General features: G+C 36.7%; 1 protein-coding gene across 1 annotated transcript in view; it reads right to left on the reverse strand.

Moving 5' to 3' along the window:
- The window catches only part of CFAP91 (cilia and flagella associated protein 91), a 145,398-nt gene that overhangs the window by 77,948 nt on the left and 42,788 nt on the right, over window positions 1-24,662 (reverse strand). The window contains exons 7-10 of the mRNA XM_082655585.1: window positions 18,760-18,937; window positions 15,161-15,318; window positions 12,993-13,175; window positions 11,946-12,088 (exon numbers count right to left, since the gene is read on the reverse strand). Coding sequence (XP_082511711.1) covers window positions 11,946-12,088; window positions 12,993-13,175; window positions 15,161-15,318; window positions 18,760-18,937 — 662 coding nt within the window. The remainder of the gene's footprint in view (window positions 1-11,945; window positions 12,089-12,992; window positions 13,176-15,160; window positions 15,319-18,759; window positions 18,938-24,662) is intronic.

The following is a 24,662-nucleotide window of genomic DNA, read 5'->3' on the forward strand; positions in this document are numbered from 1 at the left end:
TAACAAACCCAAAACAATTAAGAAAATGGGAATAGGAACATACATATCGATAATTACCTTAAATGTAAATGGATTAAATGCTCCCACCAAAAGACACAGACTGGCTGATTGGATACAAAAACAAGACCCATATATATGCTGTCTACAAGAGACCCACTTCAGACCTAGGGACACATACAGACTGATAGTGAGGGGATGGAAAAAGATATTCCATGCAAATGGAAATCAAAAGAAAGCTGGAGTAGCAATTCTCATATCAGACAAAATAGACTTTAAAATAAAGACTATTAGAAGAGACAAAGAAGGACACTACATAATGATCAAGGGATCGATCCAAGAAGAAGATATAACCATTGTAAATATTTATGACCCAACATAGGAGCACCTCAATACATAAGGCAAATACTAACAGCCATAAAAGGGGAAATTGACAGTAACACATTCATAGTAGGGGACTTTAACACCCCACTTTCACCAATGGACAGATTATCCAAAATGAAAATAAATAAGGAAACACAAGCTTTAAATGATACATTAAACAAGATGGACTTAATTGATATTTATAGGACATTCTATCCAAAAACAACAGAATACACATTTTTCTCAAGGGCTCATGGAGCATTCTCCAGGAGAGATCGTATCTTGGGTCACAAATTAAGCCTTGGTAAATTTAAGAAAATTGAAATTGTATCAAGTATCTTTTCTGACCACAACGCTATGAGACTAGATATCAATTACAGGAAAAGATCTGTAAAAAATACAAACACATGGAGGCAAAGCAATACACTACTTAATAACGAAGTGATCACTGAAGAAATCAAAGAGGAAATCAAAAAATACCTGGAAACAAATGACAATGGAGACACAACAACCCAAAACCTATGGGTTGCAGCAAAAGCAGTTCTAAGAGGGAAGTTTATAGCAATACAAGCCCACCTTAAGAAACAGGAAACATCTCGAATAAGCAACCTAATCTTGCACCTAAAGCAATTAGAGAAAGAAGAACAAAAACACCTCAAAGTTAGCAGAAGGAAAGCAATCATAAACATCAGATCAGAAATAAATGAAAAAGAAATGAAGGGAACGATAGCAAAGATCAATAAAACTAAAAGCTGGTTCTTTGAGAAGATAAACAAAATTGATAAACCATTAGCCAGACTCATCAAGAAAAAAGGGGAGAAGACTCAAATCAATAGAATTAGAAATGAAAAGAGAAAAGTAACAACTGACACTGCAGAAATACAAAAGATCATGAGAGATTACTACAAGCAATTCTATGCCAATGAAACGGACAACCTGGAAGAAATGGACAAATTCTTAGAAATGCACAACCTGCCAAGACTGAATCAGGAAGAAATAGAAAATATGAACAGACCAATCACAAGCACTGAAATTGAAACTCTGATTAAAAACCTTCCAACAAACAAAAGCCCAGGACCAGATGGCTTCACAGGCACATTCTATCAAACATTTAGAGAAGAGCTAACACCTACCCTTCTCAAACTCTTCCAAAATACAGCAGAGGGAGGAACACTCCCAAACACATTCTACGAGGCCACCATCACCCTGATACCAAAACCAGACAAGGATGTCACAAACTACAGACCAATATCACTGATGAACACAGATGCAAAAATCCTCAACAAAATACTAGCAAAGAGAATCCAACAGCACATTAAGAGGATCATACACCATGATCAAGTGGGGTTTATTCCAGGAATGCAAGGATTCTTCAATATACACAAATCAATCAATGTGATACACCATATTAACAAATTGAAGGAGAAAAACCATATGGTCATCTCAATAGATGCAGAGAAAGCTTTCGACAAAATTCAACAGACATTTATGATAAAAACCCTGCAGAAAGTAGGCATAGAGGGAACTTTCCTCAATATAATAAAGGCCATATATGACAAACCCACAGCCAACATCATCCTCAATGGTGAAAAACTGAAAGCATTTCCACTAAGATCAGGAACAAGACAAGTTTGCCCACTCTCACCACTCTTATTCAACATAATTTTGGAAGTTTTAGCCACAGCAATCAGAGACAAAAAGGAAATAAAAGGAATCCTAATCGGAAAAGAAGAAGTAAAGCTGTCACTGTTTGCAGATGACATGATACTATACATAGAGAATCCTAAAAATGCTGCCAGAAAACTACTAGAGCTAATCAATGAATTTGGTAAAGTTGCAGGATACAAAATTAACACACAGAAATCTCTTGCATTCCTATACACTAATGATGAAAAATCTGAAAGTGAAATCAAGAAAACACTCCCATTTACCATTTCAACAACAAGAATAAAATATCTAGGGATAAACCTACCTAAGGAGACAAAAGACCTGTATGCAGAAAATTATAAGACACTGATGAAAGGAATTAAAGATGATACAAATAGATGGAGAGATATACCATGTTCTTGGATTGGAAGAATCAACATTGTGAAAATGACTCTACTACCCAAAGCAATCTACAGATTCAATGCAATGCCTATCAAACTACCACTGGCGTTTTTCACATAAATAGAACCAAAAATTTCACAATTTGTATGGAAACACAAAAGACCCCGAATAGCCAAAGGAACCTTGAGAACGGAAAATGGAGCTGGAGGGATCAGGCTCCCTGACTTCAGACTATACTACAAAACTACAGTAAACAAGACAGTATGGTACTGGCACAAAAACAGAAATATAGATCAATGGAACAGGATAGAAAGCCCAGAGATAAACCCACGCACTTATGGTCACCTTATCTTTGATAAAGGAGGCAGGAATGTACAGTGGAGAAAGGACAGCCGCTTCAATAAGTGATGCTGGGAAAACTGGACGGCTACCTGTAAAAGTATGAGATTAGAACACTCCCTAACACCATACACAAAAATAAACTCAAAATGGATTAAAGACCTAAATGTAAGGCCAGAAACTATCAAACTCTTAGAGGAAAACATAGGCAGAACACTCTATGACATAAATCACAGGAAGATCCTTTCTGACCCACCTCCCAGAGAAATGGAAATAAAAACAAACAATTGGGGCCTAATGAAACTTAAAAGGTTTTGCACAGCAAAGGAAACCATAAATAAGACCAAAAGACAACCCTCAGAATGGGAGAAAATATTTGCAAATGAAGCAAGTGACAAAGGATCCATCTCCAAAATTTTTAAGCAGCTCATGCAGCTCAATAACAAAAAAACAAACAACCCAAGCCAAAAATGGTCAGAAGACCTACATAGGCATTTCTCCAAAGAAAATATACAGATTGCCAACAAACACATGAAAGAATGCTCAAAATCATTAATCATTAGAGAAATTCAAATCAAAACTACAATGAGATATCATCTCACACCAGTCAGAATGGCCATCATCAAAAAAATCTATAAACAATAAATGCTGGAGCAGATGTGCAGAAAAGGGAACACTCTTGCACTGCTGGTGGGAATGTGAATTGGTACAGCCACTATGGAGAACAGTATGGAGGTTCCTTAAAAAACTACAAATAGAACTACCATATGACCCAGCTATCCCACTACTGGACATATACCCTAAGAAAACCATAATTCAAAAAGAGTCATGTACCAAAATGTTCACTGCAGCTCTATTTACAATAGCCCGGAGATGGAAACAACCTAAGTGCCCATCATCGGATGAATGGATAAAGAAGATGTGGCATATATATACAATATAATATTACTCAGCCATATAAAGAAACGAAACTGAGCTATTTGTAATGAGGTGGATGGACCTAGAGTCTGTCATACAGATTGAAGTAAGTCAGAAAGAGAAAGACAAATACTGTATGCTAACACATATATATGGAATCTAAGAAAAAAAAATGTCATGAAGAACCTAGGGGTAAGACAGGAATAAGACACAGACCTACTAGAGAATGGACTTGAGTATATGGGGAGGGGGGAAGGGTAAGCTGTGACAAAGTGAGAGAGTGGCATGGACATACATGCACTACCAAACATAAAATAGATAGCTAGTGGGAAGCAGCTGCATAGCACAGGTAGATCAGCTCGGTGCTTTGTGACGAACTAGAGGGGTGTGATAAGGAGGGTGGGAGGGAGGGAGAGGCAAGAGGGAAGAGATATGGGAACATATGTATATGTATAACTGATTCACTTTGTTGTAAAGCAGAAACTAACACACCATTATAAAGCAATTGTACTTCAATAAAGATGAAAAAGAAAAAAAAAAGAAAGGGAAGAACCTACAACCAAGATTACTCTACCCAGCAAGGATCTCATTCAGATTCGTTGGAGAAATCAAAAGCTTTACAGACAAGCAAAAGCTTACCAAACCAGCTCTACAACAAATGCTAAAGGAACTTCTCTAAGTGGGAAAAACAAGAGGAGAAAAGGACCTACAAAAACAAACCCAAAACAATTAAGAAAATGATCATAGGAACAAACATATCGATTATTACCTTAAACATGAATGGATTAAATGCTCCAACCAAAAGACACAGGCTTGCTGAAGGGATACAAAAAGAAGACCCTTATATATGTTGTCTACAAGAGACCCACTTCAGACCTAGGGACACAAACAGACTGAAATTGAGGGGATGGAAAAAGATATTCCATGCAAATGGAAATCAAAAGAAAGCTGGAGTAGCAATACTCATATAAGATAAAATAGACTTTAGAATAAAGAATGTTATAAGAGATAAGGAGTGACACTACGTAATGATCAAGGGATCAATCCAAGAAGATGATATAACAATTATAAATATATATGCACCCAACATCAGAGCACCTCAATACATAAGGCAACTGCTAACAGCTATAAAAGAAGAAATCAACAGTAACACAATAATAGTGGGGGAGTTTAACACCTCACTTACACCAATGGACAGATCATCTAAAGTGAAAATAAGGAAACAGAAGCTTTAAATGACACAATAGACCAGATAGATTTAATTGATATTTAAAGGCCATTCCATCCAAAAACAGCAGATTACTGTTTCTTCTCAAGTGTGCACGGAACATTCTCCAGGATAGATCACATCTTGGGTCACAGATCAAGCCTCAGTAAATTTCAGAAAATTGAAATCATATCAAGCATCTTTTGTGACAACAATGCTATGAGATTAGAAATGAATTACGGAAAAAAACGCAAAAAACACAAACACATGCAGGCTAAACAATACACTACTAAATAGTCAAGAGATCACTGAAGAAATCAAAGAGGAAATCAAAAATTACCTGGAGACAAATGACAATGAAAACATGACGATCCAAATCCTATGGGATGAAGCAAAAGCAGTTCTAAGAAGGAAGTTTATAGCTATACACACCTACCTCAAGAAACAAGAAAAATCTCAAATAAACAATCTAACCTTACAGCTAAAGGAACTAGAGAAAGAACAAACAAAACCCAAAGTTAGCAGAAGGAAAGAAATCATAAACATCAGAGCAGAAATGAATGAAATAGAAACAAAGAAAATAGCAAAGTTCAATAAAACTAAAAGCTGGTTCTTTGAGAAGATAAACAAACCTGATAAACCGTTAGCCAGACTCATGAAGAAAAAGAGGGAGAGGACTCTAATCAATACAAATAGAAATGAAAAAGGAAAAGTTAAAACAGACACTGCAGAAATACAAAGCATTCTAAGAAACTACTACAAGCAACTCTATGCCAATAAACAGGACAACCTGGAAGAAATGGACAAATTCTTAGAAAGGTATAACCTCCCAAGACTGAACCAGGAAGAAATAGAAAATATGAACAGACCAATCACAAGTAATGAAATTGAAACTGTGATTAAAAGTCTTCCAACAAACAAAAGTCCAGGACCAGATGGCTTCACAGGTGAATTCTATCAAACATTTAGAGAAGAGCTAACACCCATCCTTCTCAAACTCTTCCAAAAAATTGCAGAGGAAGGAACACTCCCAAACTCATTCTAGGAGGCCACCATTACCCTGATACCAAAACCAGAAAAAGATACTACAAAAGAAGAAAATTACAGACCAATATCACTGATGAATATAGATGCAAAACTCAACAAAATACTAGCAAACAGAATCCAGCAACACATTAAAAGGATCATACACCATGATCAAGTGGGATTTATCCCAGGGATGCAAGGATTCTTCAATATACGCACATCAATCAATGTGATAAACCATGTTAATGAATTAAAGGAGAAAAACCATATGGTCATCTCAATAGATGCAGAAAAAGCTTTCGACAAAATTCAACACCTATTTATGATAAAAACTCTCCGGAAAATAGGCATAGAGGGCACTTACCTCAACATAATAAAGGCCATATATGACAAACCCACCCCCAACATTGTTCTCAATGGTGAAAAACTGAAAGCATTTCCACTAGGATCAGGAACAAAATAAGGTTGTCCATTCTCACCACTATTATTCAACATAGTTTTGGAAGTTTCAGCCACAGCAATCAGAGAAGAAAAAGAAATAAAAGGAATCCAAGTTGGAAAAGAAGAAGTAAAACTGTCACTGTTTGCAGATGACATGATACTATACATAGAGAATCCTAAAGATGCCACCAGAAAACTACTAGAGCTAATCAATGAATTTGGTAAAGTTGCAGGATACAAAATTAACGCACAGAAATCTCTTGCATTCCTATATACTAATGATGAAAAATCTGAAAGAGAAATTAAGGAAACACTGCCATTGACCACTGTGACAAAAAGAACAAAATACCTAGGAATAAACCTACCTAGGGAGACAAAAGACCTGTATGCAGAGAAGTATAAGACACTGTTGAAAGAAATTAAAGATGATATTAACAGATGGAGAGATATATCATGTTTTTGGACTGGAAGAATCAATATTGTGAAAATGACTATACTACCCCAAATAATCTACAGATTCAATGCAATCCTTACCAAATTATCTATGGCATTTTTTACAGAACTAGAACAAAAAAATCTTAAAATTTGTATGGAGACACAAAAGACCCCAAATAGCCAAAGCAGTCTTGAGGGAAAAAAGCAGAGCTGGACGAATCAGACTCCCTGACTTCAGACTATACTACAAAGCTACAGTAATCAAGACAGTATGGTACTGGCACAAAAACAGAAATATAGATCAATGGAACAAGATAGAAAGCCCAGAGATCAACCCATGCACCTATGGTCAACTAATCTATGATAAAGGAGGCAAGGATATACAATGGAGAAAAGACAGTGTCTTCAATAAGTGGTGCTGGGAAAACTGGACGGCTACATGTGAAAGAATGAAATTAGAACACTCCCTAACACCATACTCAAAAATAAACTCAAAATGGATTAGAGACGTAAATGTAAGACCCGACACTATAAAACTCTTAGAGGAAAACAGAGGAAGAACACTCTCACATAAATCACAGCAAGATCTTTTTTGATCCACCTCCTAGAGTAATGGAAATAAAAACAAAAATAAAGAAATGGGACCTAATGAAACTTCAAAACTTTTGCACAGCAAAGGTAACCATAAACAAGATGAAAAGAAAACCCTCAGAATGGGAGAAAATATTTGCAAACGAATCAACGGACAAAGGATTAATCTCCAAAATATATAAACAGCTCATGCAGCTCAATATTAAAGAAACAAACAACCCAATCCAAAAATAGGCAGAAGACCTAAATAGACATTTCTCCAAAGAAGACATACAGATGGCCAAGAACATTAAAAGCTGCTCAACATCACTAATTATTAGAGAAATGCAAATCAAAACTACAATGAAGTATCACCTCACACCAGTTAGAATGGGCATCATCAGAAAATCTACAAACAACAAATGCTGGAGAGGGTGTGGAGAAACGGGATCCCTCTTGCACTGTTGGTGGGAATGTAAATTGATACAGCCACTATGGAGAACAGTATGGACGTTCCTTAAAAAACTAAAAATAGAATTACCATATGACCCAGCCATCGCACTACTGTGCATACACCCAGAGAAAACCGTAATTCAAAAAGACACATGCACCCCAGTGTTCATTGCAGCACTGTTTACAATAGCCAGGTCATGGAGGCAACCTAAATATCCATCAACAGATGAATGGATAAAGAAGATGTGGTACATATGTACAATGGAATATTACTCAGCCATAAAAAGGAACGAAATTGGGTCATTTGTAGAGATGTGGATGAATCTAGAGACTGTCATAATGAAGTAAGTCAGAAAGAGAAAAACAAATATCGCATATTAACACATATATGTGGAACCTAGAAAAATGGTACAGATGAACTGGTTTGCAGGACAGAAATTGAGACACAGATGTAGAGAACAAACGTATGGACACCAAGAGGGGAAAGTGGCCGGGGGTTGGGGTGGTGGTGGGATGAATTGGGAGATTGGGTCTGACATGTACACTGATGTGTATAAAATTGATGACTAATAAGAACCTGCTGTATAAAAAAATATATACAATTAAAATTTTTTAAAAACCAATACAAACATTAAAAATAATGTTTATGATAAACAATAAAAAGAAACCCAATTAAAAAATAAGCAGAGTATCTGAATAGACATTTCTCCAAAAAAGATATACAAATAACATGAAAAGGTGACAAAATTCATTAATTATTAGACAAATACAAATCAAATCCACAGTGATATATCCCCTCACACACTCTAGGATGGCTACAATAAGAAAGATGGAAAATAACAAGAGATGGAAAAGATGTACAAAAATTGGAACACTCATACATTGCTGGTAGGAATGTAAAATAGTGCAGCCACTTTTAACAGTCTGGCAGTTCCTCAAAAAGTATAATATAGTTACCATGTGACGCAGAAATTACTCCTAGGTATACACCCAAGAAAACTAAAAAACATGTACATGAATGTGCACATCAGCATTATTTATACAAAAATAGACAAAAAGTAGAAACAACTCAAATTTCCATCAACTGATACGTAGATTAACAAAATGTGGTATATCCACACAATGGAATATTATGCAAGCATAAAAAGTAAGTAAATACTGAGACATGCTCCAACATGGATGAACTTTGAAGACATTATGCTACATGAAAGAAGCCAAACACAAAAGGCCATATGTTGTATCGTTCTATTTATATGAAATGTACAGAATAGGCAAATCCATAAAAAGAAAGTAAATTAGTGGTTGCCAGGTGGTACGGGGAAGAGGGTAATTGCGTGTGACTGCTAATGGGTATGGGGTTTCTTTTGAGGATGATGAGAATGTTCTGGAATTAGACAGTGTTGATGGTAGAACAATCTTATAAGTATGCTACAAATAACTGAATTGTATACAAGGGTTAACTTTATGGTATGTGAATTATATCTCAAAGAAAGTAAATGATTCATACAGACTTCCTGAGACAAATAAAAACCGAAGGAGTTCATTTCCAGCAGACCTGCCCTGTAATAAATGGTAAAACAAGTTCTTCAGGCAGGAACAAAATGACATACGTCAGAAACTTGGATCTATATAAGAAAGGAAGAGTGGAAAAGATGGAATAAATAAAGGTAAAATGAAATATTTTTTCTTATTTTTAATTGATCTAAAGTATAACTGTTAAATCATAGTGATAGTAAAAATGTATTGATAGTAAATGATATGATAGTAAAAATGTATTGGGTGATTATAGCATATGGATCAATGAAATGAATGAGCAATGTCACAGGGACAGTAGGGAGGAATTGGGAATAATCTACTATAAGGTATCTGCATGACACGTGTAGTTATAGTATTATTTGAAGGTGGATTTAGATTATTTTATATGTAAAATCACATATACTATACTAGTTCACAAAGCAAGCCTCACTAAATTTCAAAGAATAGGTATCACACAGGCTAAGATCTCTGACGATAGAGCAATTGAGAAATTCATTAGAAAATTAGTTACAATTCCTGCATATTTGGAAATTTTAAACACATTGTTAAATACTCACAGGTCCAAAAATCACAATGGATGTTTTAAAAAATTAGATATTAATGATAATGCCAAACTATATGTCAAAACTAATGGGATGTACCAAAATCAGTGTTTTGAAGGAAATGGTTAGCTTTAAATATTATATAAAACTGATGAGTGCCTGAAAATTAATGAGCTACATGTCTATTTTAAGTTAGGAAAAGAACCACAAAACTAACCCAAAGAAAGGAGAAAGAAAGATAAAATAAATATGAGTGGGAATTAATGTAATTGAAAAAAATTTACATAGAGAAAATCAACAAAATCAAAAGTTCAAATGTTTGAAAAAAATACCAAGAAAATAAACAAGCCTCCAGTAAAATTGATTAAGGAAAAAGAGTTAAAGCACAAATAAATAATATTATGAATGAAAAGAGTGGGCATGATTATAGATAAACACTAAAAAGATTTTAAAGTATTGATAATACTATCAACAACCATATGCAAAAAAATCTGAAAAGTTAGGTGAAACAGAATTTGTAAAGAAAATATAATTTACCAAAATGCTGCAGAAAGTTCTGTAAGTTGTAAGGAAATTGAAGGAGTGCTTACAATTTTTCCCATGAAGAAAACATCCGTCTCAGATAATTTTATATGAATATTCTACCAAACTGAAGAAAAAGATCATCTCAAACTTATTTAAACTCTTTTCAAAGTAGGAAAGAAGGAATACCCCCCAATTCATTTCAGAAGACCTGTATAACTCTGACACCGATGCCACATATAGTCAAACTGAGAAAGAAAAATAAGGCCATTTCACTCATGAATATAGAATAAAAATTCTGAACAAAATATCAGTAAATCAAATCCAATAACGTATAAAAATAATACATCCTGACCAAGTTATGTTCCTAATAAGTATGTGAGGACAGATTAATATCTGTAAAAAACTATAAATATTCCCCATTACAATAATTTTTTAAAGAAAAAATATATAATTATCTCAATAGATACAGACAAAACATTTGATAAAAATCAACATAAACACATGATTAAAAAGCTTCAGTGAATTAGGAATAAAAGGGAACTTCCATACTCTAATAAAGAATATCTACCAAAAATCTTACAGAAAGTGAGAAAATGATAAACATAGAATTCAGAATCGGTAAATGGAGATGGGGATAATGTGGGAAAGAACCACACAGATATAAGTAAATGATTATCAAGGTCCTAATTTTTATCTTGAGTGTGGGCTCCCATGGATCTTTTATGCTATTACTAACTGAACAAACAAACATACATGGACCAGTGATGAGGGTATGTCTTAAATCAGTGAGTCTCAAAGTGTGGTTCCTGCAGCATCAGCATCCCCTAGAAACTTGCAAAAAAATGCAAGTAATCCAGCCCCACCCCTACTGAATCAGAAACTTTGGGGGTGAGGCCCAGGAACATGTGTTTTAACAAGCCCTCCAGGTGATTCTGTTGCAGGCTAAAGATAGAGCACCATTGTCATATACTAAGGATTCAAATGTATCCAAGTGTGAACACCTATAGTCCAATTAACAAAAGAGAAAGCGAAGCTGACGGATGAAGCTATACAGCTGGCTCATGGGAGATGACCGTCAAACTTTCTCATTTAGTTGAGTTTAAACTAGATGAGTGGGATGCTGAACATGACTCCCTTTCTTCATGATGCCCTGGTAACAAATCTAAAAGGGAGAAAATGAGGCCTATTACACTATTAAAATCAACAGTAATCCTGAACCCTAGAAACTTGTTACACCTCAGTGTTGTGTCACATTTTATTGTGTAGCTCCAAAGTCAGAACAACTTTTAGAAAGTAGCGTGACTTCTGCAAATGGGGAGAATAACCTCTAAGAGGTTTCCCTACAGTTTGAAATGAGGGGGAAAAGCACTGATCGGCACAGCACAGGTAACTGGTAGAAAAGTCTAGAGAGGAGAAAGAATGTAGGCTTGTGTGTTGAGAACTACTGGACATTGCTGCCCAAGACAAAGTACAATTTTTGGAGTGTAGTATATCTCTGTAAAAGTCACACTAGAAGCATCTTGTCTTCCAGATAAGAATTATACCTTATGAAACTCTGCCAACTCATGGTCCATCCTTGCAGCCCTCTTTAGAAAACCATCTTTGGTGGTAGTGACTTTTGGTTTTGGAGATCTGATTCGGGGTTGTGTCACAAAATCTGGGAGACATGACTCAAGTTCGACTAATCCTGTAGGAAAGAAGTACATGTTTAGTATCCGGTACTTAAATACATCATTTGAAAGCATGCTGTTAATTTTAGTAGCTGTTTGCCAAGTGGTTTCATTTAGAATTATTGATAAGGTGTACCTCATATAATTGAATTGTCCCTGAAATATAAAGGAAATTTCTATATAATTAACTTATATTCTTGATGACTTAGATTATAAAATAAGAAATGCATTCTAAAATGAAAACATTGCCCTTCAAAAATGTAACATTCCACAATAATAGACAGAAAATTATTGATCATATGAAACATGGCACCACCATTCTAAAGTGGATGTACACCAGGTTATCATATTCAGCTCTGGAGATGGTCAGCCAGAGGTACAAGTTCAATTGTGTGAGCATCAACTCATGATCTTGGCCATGTGATACTCCAACCTCTCAACTGAAATTTAAATAATTTTAAAAAGCCTCTCTTGGACTTTATAACAGGTATAACCCTCTCCACTAATTTATCCCCTACTTATCCATCCCCTTGCCCACTAGTTTTCTGGCATTTCTTCATAAAGAGCCGATTTTATTATATATTTCTTGTTTGCTTCACAAACCTGGTATAAAATTTTTTCTATTTCATTTTTGCAAAACTTTGATTTTACTGACATTAAACATGTTTAAATGTTTAGTAGTTTACTGACTTTACTCCTTAACAAATTGTTGCATAGTGTATCCATTTATTTATTTGGGTCTTAGAAGTTTTTATTGGTTTCTATGAACTCATATTATTAATAATACTAAACATGTAATTGCTATTTCTTGCAAATATTTTAATTTTTGATTAGCTTTTAATCTAAACTGCTATATTTTATATATTTATATTTCTAAGATAATCCTCTTATACTAGACTTGTAATTATGTGAATTGCTTACCTTCATAGGTGTTGAGATAGTGGTTTTTTACTACAAAGTCCTCTGAGTTGTTGTCTGTGAAACGACCAAGGCGAGATAGAGGTCCATAGACCTGTGATGCATAATCAGAATAATCCTTGATGATATTTCTTCTCTCCAACTTCCCTTCTATATTCTTTCCCTTTCCCAAAAGTTTTCTGATTGCTAAAATAAAACATACCTCCATGACTATCTCCAAAATATTGTTCTGAATGGTCCAAATGCAGACTAGTAAACCATAGTTTTATTCACAGGAAGGCTACTGAACTGAATGAATTTCATTATGATCACTCACTGCAGCCAGAACACTTAAAACATATATCTGACATCTGTGTGATCCAGATTGTCATGAGACAGGTGGCCGTGACAGAAGGTGAATCAGCTAGTGTTCTCAATTGGTACTCATCAAAAATCTTTTATAACTGCATTCTAAGCTCTGGGCCAGAAAGAGGTATTCAATGAAAGTTTGTCAAATGAATGAAAGAAACTCAAAGTAACTGAAAACTACATGTTTTCAGTAGAGACTGAGGGAATTATTCTCTCCTAAGAGAATAATTAAAAGGGAAGGAAGACTACAGGTTCTTCAAAAATTTCTGTCCATCTTGGCTAACACCAGAATAAATCAGAATATATCCAAGCTTATAGATTTCAGAATTGTTTGGCAGTCTCAGCTGTACACTGTAGGAGTTTACTCATCTAAGGAGTCAGGCTTACTACTTCCACCTGTTCCTTTTCTTTCAATCCCATCACAGACCCATCCCCTTTTGAAGGCTCTACATCATGCACTCTCAATGGGTGTAAAACAATATGAGATTTTGAAGTCACAATTGAAAGAGGTGGTTGCACTTGCCACTGCTGCCTTTTGGATGTTATTTATATTTGATCCTCAGTGCTTCTGTGTGTGACTTGGGATTTCATAATTACATAAAAATAGTTTACATTTTAATAGTTATTTATAAAAATTAGTCAACCCATCATTGGTTATATCTAGTACTGAAAAGAAAAAACTGTTGACCATATCTAAATGCATACCTAGCACCAAGTTAAGTAAAAAGTCATTTTCTCACACACACACAAAAATTCAGGGGCATATAACAGTGAGAACAGATAACAGGGACCTGACTTATCTGGGGGTGGGGGTCCTTGAAGGTCTCCCCTGAGGAAGTGACATTTGAGTTGTGCCTTAGCCTGGGTTCCCCCACAGGCAGAACCTGAGACGAAGGCATGCGTACAGGTAGTTTATTTGGGAAGGTGATCCCAGAGGGCAAGAGAGAGGGACAGGAGGAGTAAAAAAAAAAGAAAGTCAACCCATCACTAGTTATGTCAACTACTGAAAAGAAAAAATGTTGACAGTATCTAAATGCATAGGTGCAGCTAGTTAAGTTAAAAGTTATTTTCTCACATCAAGAAAAAGTTTAAAAGTTCACTAAAAATAATTTTTAAGGGATTAACTTAATTTTTTGTAATTGTTTTGCTAGGAAAAATATTTTGAATAATTTTTAATGTGATTACATTGCTATTATGTGTATAAACTGCTAATTTGCATATATAAGCGATGCATTACAATTTTTATAAGTAAATTAATTATATTAAAAGTCACTCAGCAAATATAGCAAATAAAGCTAAATGCTAATAAGTTAAATTTTCTTAATTTAAATTTTTTATTTAGTTATTCTTAATCCTCCACTGACTCCTCTTTTTATGTATAAAGTACAGATATATTTATAGTACATAAACAGATATACAGTATACCTGTGGTATTAAAATTTCATGGCAGGGGGATGAATTGGAAAAAAGATGTCTGAATGTCTTTTTTAGTGGAAACAATGAAAAAAAGTTGAGAAACAGGGCTCTCTATCCAGGGCCTCAGCCCATGAATATGGGGAGCCCAACACCTACACACACAAACACACACACGCCCCATAATGTCAGTAACTTGACTACCTGTTAGAACATAATTACTTGATTTTCTTAGTAAGGAATTTTCCTCCACCCTTCTACTTTTGAGAAATAACTCATCTCCTGTTCCTTATCTATTAACTAACAATAGGACCAAAAAAGAATTATATCACAGTTAAATCAGGTTTGGTCAAAGACCCAAAGCAGAGCCAACTTTTCCATTCTCTTCACGGTTCATACTGCACCATCACCTGATACGTGTGTGTGGTGAATCTGTGCCAACTTTGCCTCCTTCACCTCCTGCAGTTTAGACCACTGGGCATTCAAGCACGCCATGTTTACTTCATTTTGATTCTCATCACGCTTCTTCAGCAGCTCTTTTAGAACTTCCAGGCGAATCTCCTGCAGTCTTCAAGTAAATCACAAAACATAAAGAAGTCTACAATCTCTCAGATAGGGTGCTCTACTACAGAGAAAGGGAACACTTGCCATAAACAGAAGCTTCTCTTTGGGCTGGTATCATATTCATGTATCTTAAAAAGACCACTCTGGCAAAAGTGTGACAAATGAATTGGGGGTTTGGGGTGGCAACTCAATAGTGAGTCTCTGTATAAGAGGAATATGTATGGGTGTAGTTCTGAAGGACAAAAAAGAGTTTGCTAGGTAGATGGAGTAAAAAAGTGTTCTCCAGGCAGATGGGCCTAAGTGAACAGCGAATGCTTATGCATAGTTCCAGGTCGACTGGTATTGCTGGAGGGTTAAGTAATAGGAGGAGTGACAGAAAATGAGGTTGTGGCATGCAGCCTTAAGTGGTGAATGTGAAAATGCCAGCAGCTGACACATATAGATAATTATTCTTCGCTTCCCTTCCCTTCACCTTCACCTTGTTCTCCCAGGACTACCTTGCTTATGTGTACATATGACTTCAAAATTTGTACTTCAGACCAGGTATTTCTGAACTAGAACTTCTATCTACTTGAATCTCCAGCTATATCCCCTGACAACCTCAAAAAAACCTCACTCATTCTATTCCCCCGGAAATCTACCCCTTCTCTTAACCTTCTTCCCTCCTCTAATGATTCCTTCTCTAAAACACTTCTTACATCTGTTCCCTAGCCCACGTCTTTGTCATCTCTCTCCTGACTTGGACTCTGGTTGTTAGTCTAGTCTTTCCCCTTTCCAATCTTTGTTCCACATAGTGGTCAAGATTTTCCTTTCTAAAATGGAGATTTGAATATTTTACTCTTACTTAAAAATTTACACAGTAATTTATTCAGTCATTCATTTGTCAAATATTTATGCCAGGCAGGGAATAAACAATGGTGAACAAGATAAAATACGTTGTCTCAAGAAGCACTGTTCTAGTGGAGTAGACATATAAACCAACATTTACAACACAGGGAGATACATACCAGGCCAAAAGAATGAAAAGACTCCTGTGGGAGAAGAAATGGCAGAGCGCCTCTTCTAGCACTATTCCCAGTTGATCAAAGGGAAGGAGGGGGATGGTGGGGAAGCCTTCCTTCAGGAGCCATTAACTCAGCACTTGAGGATAAACAAGGGTTGAGATTTGCCACATTGACAAGGGAGAAGTGCGGCCTCAGCAGAGAGAGCTGAATATTCTACTCAAAAGGACTAGAGACAGGGCTTCCCTGGTGGCGCAGTGGTTGAGAGTCCGCCTGCCAATGCAGGGGACACGGGTTCGTGCCCCGGTCTGGGAGGATCCCACATGCCGCGGAGCAGCTGGGCCTGTGGACCATGGCCACTGAGCCTGCGTGTCTGGAGCCTGTGCTCCGCGACGGGAGAGGCCACAGCAGTGAGAGGCCCGCGTACCGCAAAAAAAAAAAAAAAAAAAAAAGGACTAGAGACAGAGCAAACACGTTATACTGGTGGAGGTTCTCAAAGTGAATATACATGGGAGGGTAGGGAAACAGTGACAAGTAAATACAGGGAGGTAGGCGTTTTTAAAAATAAGCACACACCAACAGTCCCCTTTCTTTCTAGAGTTGGAAATCCTAGGTTCAATTCTCAACTTCATCACTTACCTCAGCCTCTTCAATCATAAAATGAACATAATAATAGTATCCATCCCCTAAGGTTGTTGTGAACGTTAAATGAGTGAATGTACACAGCATGCTAGAACAGTAGTTCTCAAACTTGAGCATATATCAGATAACCTGGAGGACTTGCTATGACACAAATTGCTGTGTCCCGCCCCCTGATTCAGTAGGTCTGGGATGGAACCTGAGAATTTGCATTTCTAACAAGTTCTCAGGTAAGTGCTGATGCTACTCATCTGTGGACCACACTCTGAGCACTACTGGCTTAGAACTTAGCTCAAGCATGAAATAAGCCCTCTGTAAGTGTTGAATGCTTTATGAATATCATCATTATCATCTCCATCACCATCATCATCAATATTATCATCTACCTGATAGCTTTTTACTCATCCTTCTACATACAGCTCAGAAGCTACCTCATCTCAGTAATTTTCCAAAATATCTACTAAATATCTGTTAGTTCTCAAACAGAACTAACTGTTCTCCTGCCTGGGTTCCCCTAGCTCTTTGTGTATAGAGCAGCACATCACCTGAAGATACTGCCTGTGAGTTATTGGTTTTAAGGTCTTTCACTCCATCCCCACCCACCTGCCCCCCTTCCACCCCTCACCCCCTGTTCCAATGGTCCATAAGGAGCTCTGTCAGGGTAAAGCAGTTTCCTGTTTCCAGTCCTGAGGAGGGACTCAAAATATATTTATTAAAATTAACCTCAGTTTAACCAAAGTACTCATGTTCTCAGGTGATATCTTCATTCTGGCCAGATACATTTTTAATATTCTTAATGTCCTTCTGACAAGAATATTCCTCTTCAAATTGCAGCAATAAATTTAAATTTCTGCAGACAGGATTGAGTATGTGACACCTACTCTTCCCCAAACATTATTTTCTATTAAATTGCAAGCTTTTAACCAAACATCACAGTCTGCATTCAGGGTTAATCAGAAGGTGTTGCAAAAAGATAAACATATTTTGAATTCAGAACCACACTGAATCCCTAACTCTATTGGTCCCTAGCTTGCTTGCGTGTAAGCACACTGTCAGGGGCTTGGTAGTACTTCTGTGAGCAATGAAGTACCTCAGCACAGCCTGGAACAAATGGCACCCTCAAACTTCCTTTCCTTTCCTTCTTGCTAGGGAGCTGTAATTTTTTGGTCCTCATCATTTCTACATATTCCAGAGACAACCTCAGTACTGAAAATACATCAGTTAAAATGACTGAAAATTCAACGAGAAATACCTTAGCATATTATTACTCATGTACTATGAGCTCATCTCTTAATTGAAAAGTTCCACTGTTTGTCTTTTAAACAGAAAAATGCCTCATTGGCTATAGTTAGAACCCAAGGTGTACTGACGGTGAATCCAGTACCAGGGGGAAAGAGATGGGGTCAGCCAAGAGGCTGTTGGATGGATAGGAAGAGGGCCAAAGTCTAGGGACCATGGCACTGGGAATGAACAGAAAAGGACAGTTTGAAAGACATTTTTCAGAAATCAGTGGGATTCTAGGTAAGACCCTAAAGAGAAAAGGGAAGAGAAGAATCAGAGATGCCTTGAGGAATTGTTTAAATTTGGGTTCCACACTGAACTACACACACAAAGAAGGCATTATATATTTTTATATTATTGGAGAGAAAATTATAGAGCTATTGCTCCTGAAGCCCAATTTCCTAACTCTACAGATTAAGGATTGCTTTTAAACCCATACATTTGGGTAAACTCTCTATATGTTAAAAGTATTAACATTAATCCCATCTGTGCAGAAGCAATTATCTGGGTGATTAAGAACCTACTTTTCGATCTCCTGCTCTCTGAAGGCCCACTCCTTCCTCTCCATGGCATTCATCATCCTCCTCCTCTTCTCAAACTGGGAGGTGTCACTCAGAGTGGGGAGAGTGGCTTCCCAAGCACGCTTCTCCCGGGCACGTTCTATCATCTCTACCTCAGCTTGTCCTGCCGGGAGACCTCGACCTGGAAGATGAAGCAGAACACTTTAGAAACACACAGACAAACTCATGTACCTACCAGTATTTAATTTACTCCCTTTCAGTTCCTGTCCTCTTTAAATTCAAGGGTTATGACAGGATGAAATGATATCAGGATACATCTCCAGATGTGCCTCAGAGTTTATTATCTGCCCTGCACTGTCTCTTGTTAACAATTCAGCCAGAAGACATTTTAGTTACATGTAAGATGCTAGAAAGTATTTGAAGATATTAGGTGATTATGAAATAATCACACCTTGGAATGTCCTCTATTGGAAAAATCCATATTTTGAAATACAAAGAAATATCAAAATAACTTGCAGAAAGGTCATAGTTAGTATGTGGTGAAACTCAGAATTTGCAAATGGCAATCTGACCCTTATGGTCTTATGTATTACACTATACTCTCTCTCTAATAAAAACAAACATGAACTATACAGACAAGCCCACAGCTAATATCACACTCAACAGTGAAAGGCTAAAAGCTTTTCCTCTAAGATCAGGAAAAAGAAAATGGTGCACTCTCTCACCACTCCTTTTTACATAATACTGGAAGCCCTAGCCAGAGAAATCAAGCAAAAAAAAAAAAAAGAAAGAAAGAAAAAGGCATGCAAATCAGAAAGGAAGAAGTAAAATCATCTCCATTTGCAGATGACATGATCTTATGTAGAGAAAACTCTAAAGACTCTATCAAAAAACTGTTAGAACTAATAAATAAAGTTGCAGGATACAAAATCAATACATGAAAATCAGTTGTATTTATACACACTAACAATATCTATAAAAGAAATAAAACTATTCCATTTACAATAGTATCAAAAACAATAAAATTCTTAGGAGTAAATTTAACCAAGGAGGTGAAAAATCTATACGGTGAAAACTATTAAAACATTGATGAAAAAAATTGAAGAAGACACAAGTAAAAAATACATATATATCCCATGTTCATGGATTGGAAGAACTAATATTTTTAAAATGCTCCTACTAGGCAAAGCCATCCATAGATACATCCCTATCAAGATTCTAGTGGTGTTTTTCACAGAAATAGAAAAAACAATCCTAAAATTTATACGTAACCATAAAAGACCCATATAGCCAAAGCAATGTTAAGAAAGAACAAAATTGTAAGAAACACACTTCCTGATTTCAAACTATATTACAAAGCTACAGTAATCAGAACAGTATAGTACTGGCATAAAAACAGACACACAGAGCAATGGAACAGAATAAAGAGCCAGAAGTAAACCCATGCATGAAGAGTCAACTAATATTTGACAAGGGAGTCAAAAATAGTCAATAGGGAAAAGACAGTCTCTTCAATAAGTGGTGCTAGGAAAACTGGGTATTCACGTGCAGAAGAATGAAACTGGATCCTTATCTTACATTTTTCACAAAAATTAACTTGAAATGGATTAAAGACTTAAATGTAAAACGCTTAGAAGAAAAGATAAGGGAAAAGCTCCTTGATATTAGTCTTGGCAATGATATTTTGGATATGACACCAAAAGCACAAGCAACAAAAAAATAAATAAACAAATTGGACTACATCAAACCAAAAATCTTCTACACAGCAAAAGAAACAATCAACAAAATGAAAAAGCAACCTATGAATTGGGCAAAAACATTTGCAAACCATATATCTGATAAGGGGTTATATTCTAAATATATTAGGAACAGATATTACTCAAAACAAAAAACAATGTGATTTTAAAATGGGCGAAAGACCTGAATAGACATTTTCCCAAAAAAGATACAGAGATGGCTAACAGGTACATGAAAAGGTGTTCAACATCACTAATCATCAGGGAATTGCAAATCAAAACTACAGTGAGATATCACCTCATGCCTGTTAGAATGGCTATTATCAAATAGAAGAGCGAGGACGCTCTCCTCTTCCAAGATGGACTGCATTCTGCCTATGGAATGTGTATCTCTGCTTTCATTTTACTATGGTTTAATTCTTTCTTGTGAGAAGCCACAGACCCTCACTTGGTGGCCTGTCCCAGGAACTCACCCGAGACCTGGGACATGACCACCCTCTTCAAGCCCCATTTTCTTGTAACCTCTTTACAAAGGATATTAATAAATCTACTTCTTACCCCCCCCCAAAAAAAAGACAAGCAATAACAAGTGCTGGCAAGGATGTGGAAAAAAGGAAACCCTTGTGCACTGTTGGGGGGAATGTAAATTGGTACAGTCATTATGGCAAATAGTTCCATAAGAATTCCATAGAGGTTCCTCAAAAAATTAAAAATAGAACTACCATATGATCTAGCAATTTCCCTTCTGGGTATATAGCTGAAGGAAATGAAATCACTACATCAAAGAGGTATCTGCACCCCATGTTCATTGCAGCATTATTTACAATAGTCAAGACATGGAAACAGCTGAAGTGTCTATCAGCAGATTAATGGATAAATAAAGTGATATATATAAGGCAATATATATATATATATATATATAGTGATATATATATATTCATTCACAAAAAAAGAAGAGAATCCTGCCATTTGTGATAACATGGATGAAACCTGAGGGCATTATGCTAAGCAAAATAAGTCAGTCAGAAACAGTTAAATACTGTATAATCTCATTATATCTAGAATCTAAAAAACTGAATTCATAGAAACAAAGTACACTGGTGGTTGCCAGGGGCAAAGTGGTGGGAGAAATGGGTGAAAGTGGTCAAAGGGTACAAACTTTCAGTTATAAGATGAATAAATTCTGGAGAGCTAATGTACAGCATGCTGACTACACTTAACAAAACTGTATTGTATACTTGAACGTTGCTAAGACTGAATCTTAAATGCTCTCACCACACACACACACACACACACAGTAAATATGTGGGGTGATAGATGTGTTAACTACCCTTATTGTGGTAATCATTTTGCAATATATATGTGTACCAAATCATCATGTAGTACATCTTAAACTTACACAATGTTACATGTCAATTATGTCTAAATGAAGCTAGGAAAAAGAACTACACATAAAGAAAATATAGTATTATTTTTAATTTAATATTTACATATGTGGTATTTTACTATAAATATTCTGTCACTTGCTTTTTTTATTCAGCTTTGTTTTGGGAATCTGGCCACGCTGATATATAGAGACGTAATTTCATTCTTCCATTGTAGGACTCTACCACAATTTAAGCTATCTGCTCAAACTGACATTTAGATTGGTTCTAATTTTTTTTTTTTTTTGTGGTACGCGGGCCTCTTACTGTTGCGGCCTCTCCCGCTGCGGAGCACAGGCCCCGGACGCGCAGGCTCAGCGGCCATGGCTCACGGGCCCAGCCACTCCACGGCATGTGGGATCTTCCCGGACCGGGGCACGAACCCGTGTCCCCTGCATCGGCAGGCGGACTCTCAACCATTGCGCCACCAGGGAAGCCCTGGTTCTAATTTTTTGATTACACATAACAATGCTGCAACAAACATCTAATGCTGGTCTCATTATGCCCATGTATGAATTTCTCTAGGAACCTTAGAAGGATCTAGAGCCTAGCAACTAATCACAAAATACAATCATTTAAAATATTTCTGAATATTGCCAAATTTGCCTCCACAAAGCATATTTTTTCTCAAGCTTTCTGAGATTCTCCTGACCCTCTTCCACAGTCCATGCTACCTAGTCTCAGCTGCTTTTCACAGTCCTTACAAGTATTTAGTGGTTCAAAGACTCATATATATGTGAGTTTCACTGAGAATGGAATTTGTTCTTGGGAGTTGTTCTTTTAGAGTTGTGCTTGTTGCTTTTATATAATTTCTGGGAAGAGAAAAGATGCTGATTTACATACATGGTTACACTGCGTGTAGAGATTTGGATTAGAATTGCTTGAAGATATAAAATACTTGTGAGAGAAATAATAACCTATTCAAGCATGAGTCTTCCCATTTATAAACACGATGTTCCTTTTTTTTTTTGTCAAATCTTTGTGTATGTGCTTAAGGAACAATTTATATTTTTCTCCATAAATGCCTTGTGCATGTTTTATTAAGTGCTTTCCTGGGACTTTGTTATTTGTTGCTATTAAAAATATGATTTCCCAATAATATTTCTTTCTTTTTTTTTTTTTTTTTTGCGGTACACGGGCCTCTCACTGTTGTGGCCTCTCCCGTTGCGGAGCACAGGCTTTGGATGTGCAGGCTCAGCGGCCATGGCTCATGGGCCCAGCCGCTCCATGGCAGGTGGGATCCTCCTGGACCGGGGCACGAACCCGTGTCCCCTGCATCGGCAGGCAGACTCTCAACCACTGCACCACCAGGGAAGCCCTCAATAATATTTCTAATTACATATTGCTCATACATACAAAAATTACTGATATTTGTATGTTGGTTTCATAATAGGATACCTTATTAAACTGAGGTTCTTAGTTCTGATAACTTATTTCATTTGATTTTTCTATATGAGTACATTGTCTGCAAATATAGTTTTGCTTTTTCTTTCTAATCCTCCTACCTAATTCTTCTTCTCTTATCTTACTACACTGACTCAATTATTTCTCTATCAGGATGCTATTACTGTCATATTGGGCAAACAATTAATTGTTGGATGAAACTGCCCCATGCAGGGCAGGATGTTTAGTATCCATGCCAGCCTACCTCCCCCAAACCCAACCCATTTGTCTCATCATTATTACATACAAAAATGCCACCCAGGTTTCCAAATGTCCCTGGGGTGGTGGGTCATAGCCTAGTTTAATAAGCTCTGGGCTAGGATCTTCTCTGCATTGCTAAATAATAATGGTGATAAAGGAATCACTGTCTTTTTCTTTATTTTAAGGGTAAAGCTTCTCAAGTCTCACCTTTAGTATATGTTTATCGAAGATAACCTTTATTAAGTTACCAAAATTCCCTTCTGATCTCAGCTTACTTAGAGTTTATAACATGAATGCATGTTGAATGTTATCAAACAGTACTTTTCCTGCACCTATAAAAGCATTTTTCTGACATTTTCTGTTAAAATGGTAAAATGCATTGGTTAGTTTTCTGATATTGTACTAAACTTGAATTTGTACAATTAACCCATTTGGTTATGATAAGTCATCTTTTTAAAATACTACAAGAGGGCTTCCCTGGTGGCAAAGTGGTTAAGAATCCACCTGCCAATGCAGGGGACACAGGTTCGAGCCCTGGTCCGGGAATATCCCACATGCCATGGAGCAACTAAGCCTGTGTGCCACAACTACTGAGCCTGCACTCTAGAGCCCGCAAGCCACAACTACTGAGCCCACGTGCCACAACTACTGAAGCCTGTGCACCTAGAGCCCGTGCTCCACCACAAGAGAAGCCATGACAATGAGAAGCCTGCACACGGCAACAAACTGTAGCCCCCGCTCACTGCAACTAGAGAAAGCCTGCACACAGCAACGAAGACCCAATGCAGCCATAAATAAATAAATAAATAAATAATAAAGCGTACAATTCAATGGTGTTTATAAAGAAAGAAAGAAAGAAAGAAAGAAAGAAAGAAAATACTACAAGATTTGATTGCTGAACCTAGGGTTTCTGCTCCAGCAACTTGGGAGATGACCCTGCCCCAATAGGGCAGTGATGGACACTGAGCAGAGAGGAAGGCCTGCCTCACACCTGGCTATGGCCCTACCCCCTCCATCTCCAACCCTACCTCCTACCAAGTTGATAGCTGACAGCACACCCTGAGTAAACAAATGACTTCTGTTCACGTCAAATCTAGCTCTC

The sequence above is a fragment of the Grampus griseus genome, assembly GCF_964374135.1.
Source record: "Grampus griseus genome assembly, chromosome: 5".
In the NCBI taxonomy this organism is placed as follows: Eukaryota; Metazoa; Chordata; class Mammalia; order Artiodactyla; family Delphinidae; genus Grampus; species Grampus griseus.